This window comes from Myodes glareolus, chromosome 20 (assembly GCF_982192425.1).
Source record: "Myodes glareolus chromosome 20, mMyoGla1.1, whole genome shotgun sequence".
Classification (NCBI taxonomy): Eukaryota; Metazoa; Chordata; class Mammalia; order Rodentia; family Cricetidae; genus Myodes; species Myodes glareolus.
Genome location: NC_142045.1, coordinates 57,766,712 through 57,780,918, shown reverse-complemented (window position 1 = coordinate 57,780,918; position 14,207 = coordinate 57,766,712). Strand labels below are relative to the sequence as shown.

At 37.6% G+C, this 14,207-nt stretch overlaps 1 protein-coding gene across 6 annotated transcripts in view; it reads right to left on the bottom strand.

The window, feature by feature from the left end:
• Positions 1 to 591: 591 nt before the first annotated feature.
• The window catches only part of Nlgn1 (neuroligin 1), an 863,960-nt gene continuing 850,344 nt past the window's right edge, over positions 592 to 14,207 (bottom strand). For 4 of the 6 annotated variants that reach the window (XM_085682306.2, XM_085682304.2, XM_048452625.3 and 1 more), the window contains 3 exons: positions 8,255 to 8,467; positions 4,094 to 4,883; positions 592 to 3,197 (listed from right to left, as the gene is read on the bottom strand). In XM_085682306.2, the coding sequence (XP_085538432.1) occupies positions 2,375 to 3,197; positions 4,094 to 4,883; positions 8,255 to 8,467 (1,826 nt within the window). In that variant the 3' untranslated portion in view covers positions 592 to 2,374. The remainder of the gene's footprint in view (positions 3,198 to 4,093; positions 4,884 to 8,254; positions 8,468 to 14,207) is intronic. The other 2 variants (XM_085682308.2, XM_085682309.2) reach the window with 1 other exon arrangement.

Sequence of the window (14,207 nt, the reverse complement as noted above, 5' to 3'; positions counted from 1 at the left end):
GCTTATGACAGAGACTATATGTTAAGTGGAAGAATTCTTAACTTTTTATTGATATTAAGTACTTTGGAGTAGAAGCTATAATCATATAAGTTTCTTGAAGTAGATTTTTATCTTTTAGTGTTAGCTCAATATCTTTCTTAACACTTGCAAATTCTCTTGAAGCAGAGCACTTTTTAAATGTATGCCAGTCTAACCACTCCTGTATTATGAGCAGAGATAACTTACTTAATGAAATATTGCACCTTTATTTCTCTTTTCCGGTAGGTTTTTCCCCTGGTGAGCAACATAAGAACTTGTGTTTTTAAGTGAAAGCAATGGGCGCCATGTTTGTATGGCGCCTCGGGGAAGGATATTTAAATCGCAAAGGTAATTGTTTCATGAGTACTGGAATTTCTCAGCTAGGGGCACTGAAGTTTCTGGAGTCTCATTTGAAATGGGACCTGCTTTTTCAGCACACAGTTATGTTTTTTGCAGTTGCCTATATGTCTTCCAAACCCCAACCATTCTAGAAAAATGACTCTGAGACACTCTTGTTTCTTTTGTTTTAGAATTCTTTTTTGGAAAAACAAAATAAAAGACAAAACAACAATAAACATTTTAGCTCTTTAATGAGCAAAGACCATGTCTCTTAGCAGTTGTCTAATTGTCATTATCCAGATTATCTTTATTTCACCCACGGACCACTGATGTGGTCGAGATAGATACACAAAGTCCTTCCCATCAAGTAGTATACAAGTGTTTTCTTTTGTATAATAAGCTTTCAATTCTTGAAAAAGGGTAGCTGGAAAGAAAGGTTTCTGTTACTTCAGTTAGTCAGAGAAAGTCCTTTGCGTTATCTTACAAACTATCAAAATTGCTAGTCATCTGAAAAAAGGTAAAAAAAAATCACATAACTTTAGTCTAATAGAAATATAGTACAGATAAGAGAGAAATCATTTATCAGGATGTGCTCTTTAAGTCCATCTCATTTTTAATATAAATGTACATCTGATTACATATACAAACATTTGGAAAGGTCTGTGGTATACTGATATTACTGGTAAACAACAGGGTTTCAGAGTTTCCTGTGGTCTTAGATAATTCATTTGAAATTGCACGTGTGTGAAAGATGAACCCTCCAGCTGTTGACTCCCCTAGGATCTGCACCTATATTGTCCTCTGCTCAGATCTCATGAGGAAATTCATGTGAACCTCAGTGAGAAAGGAAGCAGTGTGAAAGGGGACTGAACTTGATATTGAATTATTAGTAGTAAACATTTTGCCATGCAACATGAGTAAATCAATTAACTGAGGACTGTAATCAGAGCGGTACTATTGGGGCATCCTTACACCCTGAAAAACTGTGGCACTTCACCTGACCTAAAAGGACAAACTTCAGAGTAACAAACCCGCAGCAAATTATAGATCTGCAGCTAACTCGTGTCCAATTAGAGTGTATTTCTATAAATTACTTCTATGGGGATGAAAAGAACATTAAACTCAAAGAAAATTTTCTGGGACTCATATCAGTGAGTATTCACCTCTGTACCTATAGTTTCTCCATAGACTTTAATAACTATTCCCTCTATTATCGAAACTACTGCGAATTATTTTATTGTAATTACTTTCGCCCCTTATAAAATCTTCTTTAGGTTCTGCCAATTGATGGAGGAAGTTCCTATTAAAAACTCCAATGGGATGAGAAGAATTTTAATTACGTCTTAATCAGCAGCACAGCCACCAAGCATATAAATTATCATGCACATCGTGCTAAAAATATCCAGTCTCCTTGATCCCCACGACTTAGTACTGACAGCACTTATGTGATAATGTTGTACCTGCCAGTCTGTAGACGTCTTTGTTTTACTGGCAATATTCAGCGTGAGCCTCTGCTATGTCATTAACAGCATCGGTGCACTGTGTACTTATGCAAATATGGTCTACACAATAAAAGGGCTCCAAATGAAAACTGACGAAAATTATCTGACATTCCATTGGTGTGTCCCTTGTGCATATTCATAGTTGATTTTCTTTTCATTTCTTTTCTTTTTTTGTTAGGTATTTCAGACACAGTACTTTCCTGTTTGGTGTTCCACATGCCTAACTCCAGTATGTAACTTAAATCTTCAACAAATTAATTCTTGAATGTGAATGAAAAAGTATCATTCAGAACAATTGCTTCAAGCAATTGAAATTTGTTTTTTTAAAGTTGATTTGTGTGTATATCTATATACAATTCATTTCTCAAAACCCCCAAAGTTCTTGATATGTATATTCACATAATATTCCTCCTTAATTAAATAGTGAGAGTCTTCCAAGTTGAAAGCCAAGGAATCTTCAATAATCTTTTACTGTACTCCATCAGAAAAAAAAGCAGTTTGTCTCTCTCATCTGGCTATACCCTGGTTGTTGAATGTGAATGGGGGTGGGGGTGGGGGTGGGGCAGTGTGTTGTTCTGTCCTCCAGTAAATGTGTTGAATGTGTGTAAGGGCTGAATCCCTGGTATAGTGTTGGGAATCATTGTGATAGTGTTTGGTGTCATTAAAGGAACATCATCAGGTGACCTCCTCATTGCTAGAGTATAATCTGGGGGGCAGGCGGTCCGAAGAACCACCTCGTGTGGATGGATGGACTCACACTCATGATCCAAGTCAGTGTGCTTCATTTGGAGGGACATGATTTCCTCTTCTGGAGCATGGGTCAGGTCGTTGGTGGCTGTGCGCTGAGGGCTACACCTCCGATGGACATCGTGTCTCCGCTTATCCTTCTTGTAGTACAGGGCAGCGAAAGCCAAGATGTTCAGAAACAGCAGAGACGCCCCCACGGCGATGGTGACACTCAACTCTGTGGAGTAGTCCCTCTGATCTACCGAGAAGGGACTCGGTTGCTGCTTGGGATCTTCCTGTTTGGCAGTAGGAAAGGCTGACGTGACAGGTGTAGAATTTTTCCTGGTCGGTCTCAGAGTGATGTCTGTGGATGGCACTTTCGTTGTTGTCGAGGTATACTGAGAAATGTCATTGAGATTATGCAGATGAGGTACCAGCTCCAACCAGAGATTTACCTTATTGGCTCTGTAATGCTCTTTGACTCTTGGTTTTAAGCCAATGTGGAGATAAAGTTGGTCTTTCTGGGAATATCTGGTCCATGCTACTTCTTCAAAGCGGTTGGGCTTGGTATGAATGAATTTTGTATCTTGAGGAACTGGTTGATTTGGATCACTAGGAAAAGGGGCGGAGAGACAAGAAAGAATCTATGAGGACACACATTTTACTCATTTTCTTCGTCAAAATATTATGTTTAATGTCTAATTGAAGAGTTAACAAAACATTAGATAATTTTCTAATATTAACTTGCCACTTGCCTCAATTTAGCAATTTAAGGAAAAAAAGTTTCACATTCTTTTTTCCCTGTTTATTTCGAGATTACCATCTAGTCAGAAGATTCAGAAGAAAACGCTCAGCCATCTATGGGTTTGCTGGACAAACCTGCCAACGTGAGTTCAATCCCGGAATCATTGCAGGAAAGAGTGAATTCCGGATTTGGGCCTGGCACATGAAGAAATGTACGTCAACACAGGGCTTACCTATCCTGCAAAGGAGTATTTATATGAAGCTGCCAGAACCTCGGGTTCTTTTCTACATTAAGTGAGATCCATAGAATCCAAGATGAATACAGTATTATGCATTCATAGAGCATTATGCATACAGTATTATGAACTGGTAAGTACTAGGACACAATGTTTGTCACTGCTAAAAACTGTAATTCTATGACCAATGTAAGTGAGAAGCCAAAGTAATGTTATCATAGAGCAATAACAGAAAGATACAAGTCTTCCTTAACATACTTTTAAAATGCAAAAGGAGTAAGGCAATAACTTCAAAACACTACAATAGAAAAGTAATTTTAATATGGGGTTAAATCCTCTATGGTAATGGAGTATGTGTTCTAGCATGTGAAAGGTCCTGGTTTCAATCCCTAGAATCATGGTACAAAGAAACAAACATACAAAGAAAAGTATTTTAGACAATTTAAGCACATATATACATTGTTCAAGAATACTTCAAAGGATATTTGCTATTAAAATTATAATTAAGTTTATTCCTCTGATACATACCCTGTTTTAGCAAAATTCGTCCAATATGTCATTACTACGGCACTCAGCATCACATCATTCTTGGAGAAATTGCAAGGAAATAACTCTGTAGGGCCAACCATGGGGATCCCCAGCACATAGGGAACCTCGTCTCCATGAGCTGCATCAGCCCAAGCTGGGACTTGATCTGTTTGGCAATGATGATAGAAGGCATAGAAGTAGGTAGGCGACCCGAAGTTGGAGTGAAGGTCTGCTGTAGCCACAGCAGGTGCTACCCACTGATGGTCCGTAAACAAAGCCAACAACGTCTTCCTTCTGGTTTCAGGGTTATGACGATCAGCCCAGTCAGTATACATGAATTTTATGGTTTCTCTCAAAACGTCTTTCCCTTCAGGGTATCCATATAAATTATCAACAAAATTAGAAACAGCAAAGTCAAAATCACTGGCTGATATACCATCATCACTATCTACTATATTTTCAACAAACTTCAAGCCTTCCCCTTGGTTAACTCCTAACATGATGTCATAGTTGAGGAACTCTCCTTGTTCCATGAGTATCTGAGGATCATCTGGTATGACATCACCATCGATCACAGGTCCAAAGGCTATGTGGTATCGGGCGGGTTGCACATCTTGATCGACAAGTTCTTTGTAAGGCTTCTTCTGTAGGCATTCCACTAACTCTACCGTATCTGACACATTGCAGCCAACCTTTGTGGCCAACATTCTAGCATATTTTGCAGGCTGGAAACTAACAGCCCAGCTGGAAAGGGCTGTTCCACTCTGAGCTATTGCTCGTTGAAAAAGTCCTATGGGGAAATCAACAAGAGTTTCACGTGATTATTGAATAATGATACCAAAGTAACATCAGATATTTTAGACGTGTATATAATATCCCAAGTACAACTGAAAACACAGATACTTTATGTCTGAGAGAAGGTACATAAAGTTATCCCCAGGGTATAAAATACTAGTGAAGTGGGTCTAGATCTTATAATTCCAGCAGAATTTTCTTCGAGTTTCAAAATTTTTGCAGTTTCAAAGACATAATAAGGACAAGAGGTGAAGTTGGAAAATATGGGTATTTCAAGGATTCAAATATTTAATTTAATATTAATGTTAAGGAACATTAGAGACAGTCATCAACACTGACAGGACAGAGCCAATTCACCCCTTTGCCTCCTCATCAGGCTGCGTTGTCTGCTTGGAATGTTTCTTTTAATTTGGCTGCATCTTCAGCTTCACTCAAAATGACTGTGTTATGCTTGTTTTACTAGATTACATATGAAAAATTATTGTTTGGGCCTCACACAGAAATTAAGAGTTGAGACTTGCCAATACCCTGGGGATGTCACTGGTAATCACACAAAACAGAATATAACTTATGACATACTATTTCTAGACCTCTCTGACAGATATTATACAATGAATATTCATCTTTCTGAAGAAGACAACCTAAGAAATGCCTTCACTAAGTTAGAAGAAAAACATCAGCAGGAATAGTGTGAAGGAGGTAATTAAACTTTTTCTATTGTTGAATGTGTGCTGTTGTTTTTATTAGAAAACAGGGCACATACATGGACCAGTTTTTTTTACTTCATTCATTTAATGGTTATAAATTATGGTTGCACGTGCAGTTTAGTAAGAGTTGTATGATATTAAAATTTACAAATACACTTGATTCCCTGGAGTATTTGCTAATAGCATTTTAAAAAATACATAGGTTATCTATTTTATTTAAAAATTCATGTTTACTATTCACTTCCAGAATTGGGTAAGTTTTCATTCACTTAAAAAACATGCTCAATTATTCATACATGTTAATGAGAAAATAGTTCTTTACACAAAATGTGGAAGTCTTGTGTGAATTGGTTCCAGAGTTCGCTCCATACAAGCTTATGTGTTTGTATATGTCATTAATGTGATTTTTAGATAATTTTTAAAATGCTCAAAAGGTCAAGAAATACTGATTTTTTTTTTGGTTTTTTGAATGCATTTTGCTTTGATAGGGCAAAGTTTACCAGAGTAAATTATAGACATTTCAGCAGTGTTGCAAATATAGGATCTGTTGATATTTGAGCAGACAAGTATTTTACTGACTAAAATATGTATTACTAAAATAAAGGTGGTCATTAAAAATAGTATTCTTTCTATCTCAAGCACTCAGTGATATTAAATATATCAAATTTTATTTATCATATTATGTTAAGTATCACTTGAAACATGGTGACTAGATGATCCCAAGATAGCTATTTGTTTTAGCATTGGTGAGAGGACTTTGTTAAATATATGTGAGATTTTGGGGACTCCTGGAAGCAGCAGGCCTGAGGAGTATGGAACCCTTCATGGAATTTATAGCCTCAAAATTCCAGGTCTGTCTTGTGGGTAGAGACTATCTGAAAACTTCAGGGAATTGTCCATAGCTGTCCTGGTAGGGCCAAGCAGCTCATGGAAAGGGTTTTGAAGAAGATCAACGTCAAGTCCATCTCCAATGAGAAACAGATATACTTCCGGAAGGAGTGTGGTGGAAGGTGACTCTCAGTCGCTTGTTGAACCATGTGCTACTGCTCACTGTCCACCAAGTGATGAGCACCTGCTACATTGATATGTCTCCTTATCCAGTGCTCTTGTGATACTGGCTGACTGGATTTAGGCCCACATTTGATCACATGATCCCAAGAGGTTTGTGTAAGTTGCCCAGTGTTAACTTTGCTAAACATTAGCTCTCATTTCATACTAAGAAGAGAAGAATCTAATCTGCTTAATTAAAAGTTCTACCCTTATCACTTCAAAATAAGCAATTTTATTATAGAGCAGCATATTTACTCAATTAAAACTGTTTTATCTTTTTCATCACGTTACTTGAAATCGGAATCCTACCATTGTTAAATGAGATGCCGTGTAAACCATGGCAATATGTTATATCAAAGTGACATAATTACTAACGGTCGGCTGTTCTCTTAGAATTTCAAATGTTTCTTTGATCACTAAAAATGTGTTTGAGTACCTACTGACTGTTTTGGGGGCTGGAGAGATGGCTCAGGGTTAGGAGTGTGTAATGCTGTATGCTCTAACTGAGGCAGAGCTCAGTTCCCAGCACCCTTCTCTGATGACTCGCAACCACTTGTAACTCTTAATGCCAGAGACTCTGATGACTGTTGCCTCTGTGGGCAGTGGCATTTACATGTGTATGCCACCCCTTCACACGCATGCACATAATTATAAATTACAAAGCAAATATTTTATTGTTGGAAGCTGAGGTTCTCTATGAGTTTCACTTGGCAATGACTACCTTGTTTTCCTCACGCATACTATAACAACTAGGATGCAGACATCAAAGACGCTCTCTGGTGATGACTATTCTGCTTTCTCCTTTGTGATGTATAAATAATAGATAGGAAGTATTTGCTTTGTGAGCTCTTCTGTTCTTACATTTAATAATGCAATTGTAATCCAGTCAATAATGGGACTGTAATGAGCGCCTGAATGCCTGGTAAGATGGCCAGCACTTAAGAGAAAGTGCTCAAAGCCAGCAAATGGAAATCAACATATTTTGTGGACTAAAGAAGGCGCGTGCTCCGTGCCACTTTGCCAGGCTCTGGGAGGAAAAAACAAACTTGAGTGGAAAATAGAAAAACCACAAAACCAGATGTGTTTTTCTTCGTGGTCAAAGGCTCTATTAGTGACCTCAACGCTTTGACAATTTTGGATCACGCATGCAAACTAATCAAATATCCATTCTTTCCTTAGGCAACAAGAAGAATCACATTTCCAGACAAACTAGCATTTGCCTGCCTCATTAGTTCCATGCTAATAAAGAGCTGCAAGCAGCGATGTTTGAAATACTTGATTTTGATTATGGCTAAGTGGAGAGGACCGAGTGTTGAGTGTTTCTCTGACTTTCCCTCAGATCATCGTTGGACAGAAAGGAAAACGACTGTGATGCTAAGCATCATGAACTGGACTTGGAAGAACACATGACCCAGCTCCACGGAAGACAGAAAAGAGCCTGACAGGAATGTGAACATGCACAGAAAGGCTAAAAACACAGCTTTAAGCAGTTACTAAGCCCAAGCTAACACTTAGTTGAAACAGAGAAGTATCTACAGAGCATCACGTAGTTCTGATGGCGGTGGCATGCAGACACCAAAATTGTCAAAATTTGCAACCTGCATAATACCTTTGGTTGAATTGCTCCAACGGTTACCTTCAGAATAATGGGATAAAGTCAGCAGGTTGACACATGAGCCCCCAGCGCCTGATCCAAACACAGTGATTCGCAAGGGGTCACCACCAAAGAACCCAATGTTCTCGCTAGTCCATCTTAGGGCCTGGATGAGGTCAAGGAGCCCGTAGTTTCCTTTGGCAGCCTGATCCCCTGTGCTCAAGAAACCTGGAAAACAGAAGAAGAAAGAAACCTTAGAACAATTGCTTCCGTTACTATGAATTAAACATACAACAAGTTTAAGTTTGTATGAGGCTTGTCCTGATTGTCACTAAGCCAAATGCTTTAGTGAAAAGTATTTCCATTCAGAGAAAATCAGTAATCTTAGGAAGAACAGTAATGATTGAAACGTGGAAAGCGATGTTCATCTTCCCTCAATGCTTCCCAGCTTATACAAAGAACTAGTCACAGAGATGAGCAATGTGAATGGAAAAGCCTGAGAGACCCAAAGCACCCATGTTAGGAAGCCAAATACTGTGATGATAATGGGGAAGCATGTAGTGAGGCCTGTAAGACTGTATGCTTTGTATAAAATGTCATGTTACTGCTCAAGTTGCTTGTTGTCTAACCTGATAGGTGGATCAGCATGTACAATGCATGCAGATAGGAGCTCCTGGTCTAGGCTTTGTGGGAGAAGAGGGTTAGTGATTTCATGAGATTCTAAAGCAATTCTTTGCATGTGTGTATACCTACCCATGTTTAGCATGATGGAGAGGCTCTGATAGATGTGCTGTGATAACATGTACTTTAGCCAATATGGAAAAGCAAAAGTTTTGGAGGAGTTCAGACCCTGAGCATTTCTCGAATGCTCAAACTCTGCAAGACAATGGAGCGGATGTGTAGAGCAATCAGTGCCTTTTGAAAACAGGTACAATCAAGGTAGGGAAAAGATGAGAAGGAGTTTAAATGACAGGATGCCAGAGGTAACTGGGAAAGGATATATTTGAGCCAAGTATGTGGGCACAAATGTAATCCCAGCACTCATAGGTTCAAGGACAGCCTGATCTACATAGGAAGTTCCAGGCCAGCAGTAAACACATAAAAATACCCTAATGATAAGAGCTAAGTGATTCTCTAATCATTGGAAGGTTTAAAAGGGGCTACTGTAGAACTATTTCAGCATAGTCTCTTTTTTGCTAACATGGTAGGTTTTATAATGTGTTTATTTTGCACTGGAAAACAGAAAATGGAAACTACTTCATAGAATATTACATTTTATAAACTGTTAAAAGTTATCCCCAAACCAGAAAACTAAGGGACATAGTTACTGTCTTGTTACAAATAAAATGATTAATAAAACTCAGAGACTCTCAGAAGGTTTATGGAAATGAATTTTAAAATCCTGTTCTCTCAGTTAATGAAGACAGAGTCAATTTGATGAGTCATTATGTTGAGTAAAACACTTGATTTGATTTGAAATATATTTCTATGTTTTAGAAAACAAGCTCAGAAGTCAATATTATTTGTGAAAAACAGACGATGAGAGCAGTGCCTACCAAGGAGTAAATAAATCTATCATCCAAAATTTTTTATAAAACAAAAATTATTTTGTGTATATGTCCATATATTTTAATGCAGGCATACAGGGGACCCAGAATACATGCCGAATCTAGGGCAACTTTGGAAGTTGGTTCTTCTTGTCTTCTGCCTTGTGAACACATTGTGTCCTGTGTATCTGGCAACATGCACAATATCCTCAAAAACTTAGTGCAAGAGCTTGAAGCTGACTTTCCTGTCTCCACCACGCAGGCCTCTATCCTCTAGCCTGGCACTGTACGAATACTGAAATTACCATGGACACCACAGCATGTGGCTTCCTACACGAATATGGAGATTCAAACTTGGATTCCTTGGCTTGATTAGTTTACCCACTGAGCTATCCTCAGACACAACCAGATATTCTTCCCTGTCATTGTAGAAAGAAATAGATGAAATCACACCCTCCTGGATGTCTTTGAAATAAAAGTTGGCTAAACCTTCTTTTCATACAAGGTTAAAAAAAAAAAGCTTGTAGATATAGACATGAAATCTTGGGCTGGTGTAATTTAAGCGTGTTTGAGACTTGTGCAGATCACCCTGGACTCAGGAGAGGAGGGCAAAAGTTTGAAGTCAGGATCAAGTACACAATGCACCACTGCAAAAACAAGCAGCCTCTCGTTCAATGTATGTATGCAGTTTTGTATGTGTAATTGGGAGATATTATCTGTGAGTTTAGGATAAACTTTTAACAGACATATTTTGAGCAAATATCTTTCTGGCCAAACCCATTAGTCTCTTTATTAAATTCACAGAACAACCTGAGGGAATTTCTTACAGGTCTTCTTGCTTTGACAATTTCAAACTCTTTATTAGAATGTAAGCTTTGATATAACATAGAGTCATTAGTTTACATTTGTGAAAAATTCTGCTAATCTATAAAAGTAGAATGATCTGACACCATGAAACTTGAAAACAACATTGTGGAAAGATTTTCACCAATTAGCTAGAAAGTTCTGGAATGATAAAGAATTCAGATGTGTATGTATATTTGTATGCAAATTAGAGGATGTTTGTGAGTCTTAGAATGAATGAAATAGCAAAACTGAAACAGTCTCAGTAGTTTAATACCTATAATTTTATATCGCAAATCTGTTCAGGTAGAAAAATGAACTCTGAGTATAGCTTAAGTCACTCAATACAAAACAAAAATTTCTATTGATTCCCTTGTGAAACAATATTGAAAAGCTTTAGTTGCATTCAAATGACTCTCAGTGTCCACAGAGAATCGATTTAGTAGCAGAATGATCGTTCAATGTGTCTCATGGAGAGAACAGCTGCCATGAGAGAACGGGTGTCACACAAACTACACAGTGTCCTGTCTAGTTTTCTGCTTTCGGTGCATCATGTTTACCACATTGACTGGCAGGCTGTTAATTTTGTTTTTATGGAACAATACTACAAGACATATCACACCTTTGAAGAGTAGCTTCTCTTTCTACACATAGTTAAATTGTTTAGTTTTGAAGAAAATAAATCAGATGTAAAAACAGTATTTTTAAACTATAATGATGACAATGGAGCAAAGTATATTGGAGCAGTCAAGTCCTAGCTGCGGATCGTCCAGGTCACCCCGTCAACCTGCATTGTTACTCAGTTTTACTTACGTATTTTTGAGGCCATCTCTATATCTCTATGTATTTATCATCTATTATCAACCCATCTATAAAATCTATATCTTCTATCTATTAATTTTTGAACTCAAATAGTTGCAATGTATAATTGACAATATCACTTCATGTTTTTGTATATACATGTTTGTGTATATAATGCTACTTTCATTTGTAGCCAATCAATTTTTTAAACTTTTCGTATTGTTTTCATTGACTGTACATTTTCCCCACTCCCCTTCTTTCCTCCTTTCTCCCCTTCTGCACTACCCCCCCAACACACACTCCCAATTCTCTGGAGCTATAAATTATAGTCTGATTATTCTTTGTTTTGCTTTATATGTTCTACCCACTTATGAGTGAGTATCATATCATGTTTGTCTTTCTGAGTCTGGGTTACTCTACAAGTTTAATATTAGGGAAAATGATGGTTCCTGTCACTATTAGCTCCAACTAACCAATCAATTGCATTTCCTCAGACTCAGCAGAATGTTTGTATGAGTTCTTTGATTCCTGATGCAATCATCAAACACTATTTTAGAATTCATTCAGGGGCACAAAATAAGGGAAGTTGAACAAATAGATAAAAAAGAAATGGTTTGTTAATTACCAAGTGATAAGCCTTAGGGATGGAATTGTTTTTATCCTGTTACCCATTGACATATTCATTTAAAGTTCTCTTTGCATTATGTGAACTGCTACATCCTTGAGAGCAGAATAATTTGAGACAGCTATAGCTAGAACCTAGCACTGAAGTGCCTGACTCTGGTCTATCTTCGGGGGGACTCAACGCTGCAGCATCCTCAAAGCACTACTTGAATAGATTTTCCCTTGGTGTCACCTAAGTCACTCACAATAAATCATCACAAACCTCATTTGCCATTCCCCAGCATTCATTGTCAAGTCCTGGAACATGTAATTAATGCCTGTTCTCACACAATGACACACTATTGTTTTGTATGATAGAACCACAAGAACTACAAAATCATCTATTTTCCATTTTCAAAGAGAAGTAGCGACACCCCATCTCCACTAAGATAACTAATTTACTTGACTTATGAAAGTAGTATTCAAAAATAGATTCACTTTTTAAAACACTTTCGCAATTTTAAGACTAAGTTCATAATGGCAATTATGTTCACAATTATTTCACTGTCTACTTTAATCTACAAAGTACTTTATCAAACTGTATACACTTAATATTATTCCTACTCAAAAACTTCATCAAAAATATTCTAATTGTTTTCCTAATTATTGACGATTGGTTTAACTAGTCTGGTGAGATCTACAAAACCGGTCTAGCCTCAATTTGCCATTCATGAGATCCAAAACCTAACAAGTATAACTATTATCAGGTGTTAAAGAAAAGCTAGGCAACTGAACATGGACACATAATCATTACAAGTAGGAAAATCAGGTCCAGGTTAGTATAAACTACACAAGGGAAAATAAGCATATGGCGATAATTACTGTATTAGATATAGTGGCTGAGGCTACTGCTATTGAGAGTTCTCTGAAATCCAGGGACCATGGGGATATAAAGGTTATTAGTGATCCCATATGCAAGCAGGCCTTTACTACAAGAAAAAGAGGGAATGTCTTTAAAATATGGAGAAAGAAAAGTCAAGTGTTTCACTAAACAAAATAGGCAAACAAAAATGAAGTAAAAGTCTTCAAGGAAAATCTTGGAACTAAAAAGAATGTTGGCCGTTTTGTTTAGATGTCGACTGGAATGGGAGAGATGGGAGGGATCGGTGATTCTGCGCTGTACATGGGTGTATTCTTCTCTTCGGCATGAGACCCATATTTGAGTATCTCTTGTTATTATTTCCTAGAAATGTTAAATATAATGGATTCATTTTTTGAGTTATATATTATGTTCAGGTTATAAAGCTGAAGGAAGAATTTCCAATATTTATTTCTGTTGCTCATACAAAAGACCACACTGTGGTGTTTTCATTTAGGAATGCTTCAGAATGAAGGTACTGCAGAGAATTAACTTGCTAGCCTTGTAGCTATTAGACTCCTCAAGATAGTGAGATATTCTTGTGGGGACAGAGAAACATGACCCAGAAAAATAACTCATTGTAGACTCCTCAAGATAGTGAGATATTCTTGTGGGGACAGAGAAATATGACCCAGAAAAATAACTCATTGTAGACTCCTCAAGATAGTGACATATTCTTGTAGGGACAGAGAAATATGACACAGAAGAATAACTCATTGAGGATTTTCTATCTTAAACATCAAAAACTTTACAAAATCATATTAAAAACCCAGGTCCTTCTTCATTATGAGTCCCTTTTCCATCAGTTGTCAGAACCAGTCAATTCTTCCCCTGTACTGTTTCTGAATTCTACATCAATCCCCACATGACTGGATTCTCCTGAGATCCTATCTGTGAGAGATTCTGTTTTCTTGACATCCTTCTACAAGTCTTAAAAAATTCCAGTAAAAATGCCTGTGTTCCCTTTAGTCACCAGACCTACCTTTGAAAAGATCCCATTTAAGTACATGTGTGCACATGTGCATGCACACACACACACACACACACACACACACACACACATGCTCGCATGCACGCAGCACTAAAAGTATATTAAGAAATGATTAGAAAATTTATTTCCATTTTGTTTCCTACTATGTGGTTGGAGAGATGGCTCAGTGGCTCAGAGCACTGGCTGCTCTAGAGGACTGGGATTCGATCCCCGCATGTGGGGCATTTCACACCTCTCTATAATTCCAGTTTCAGGGATCTGACA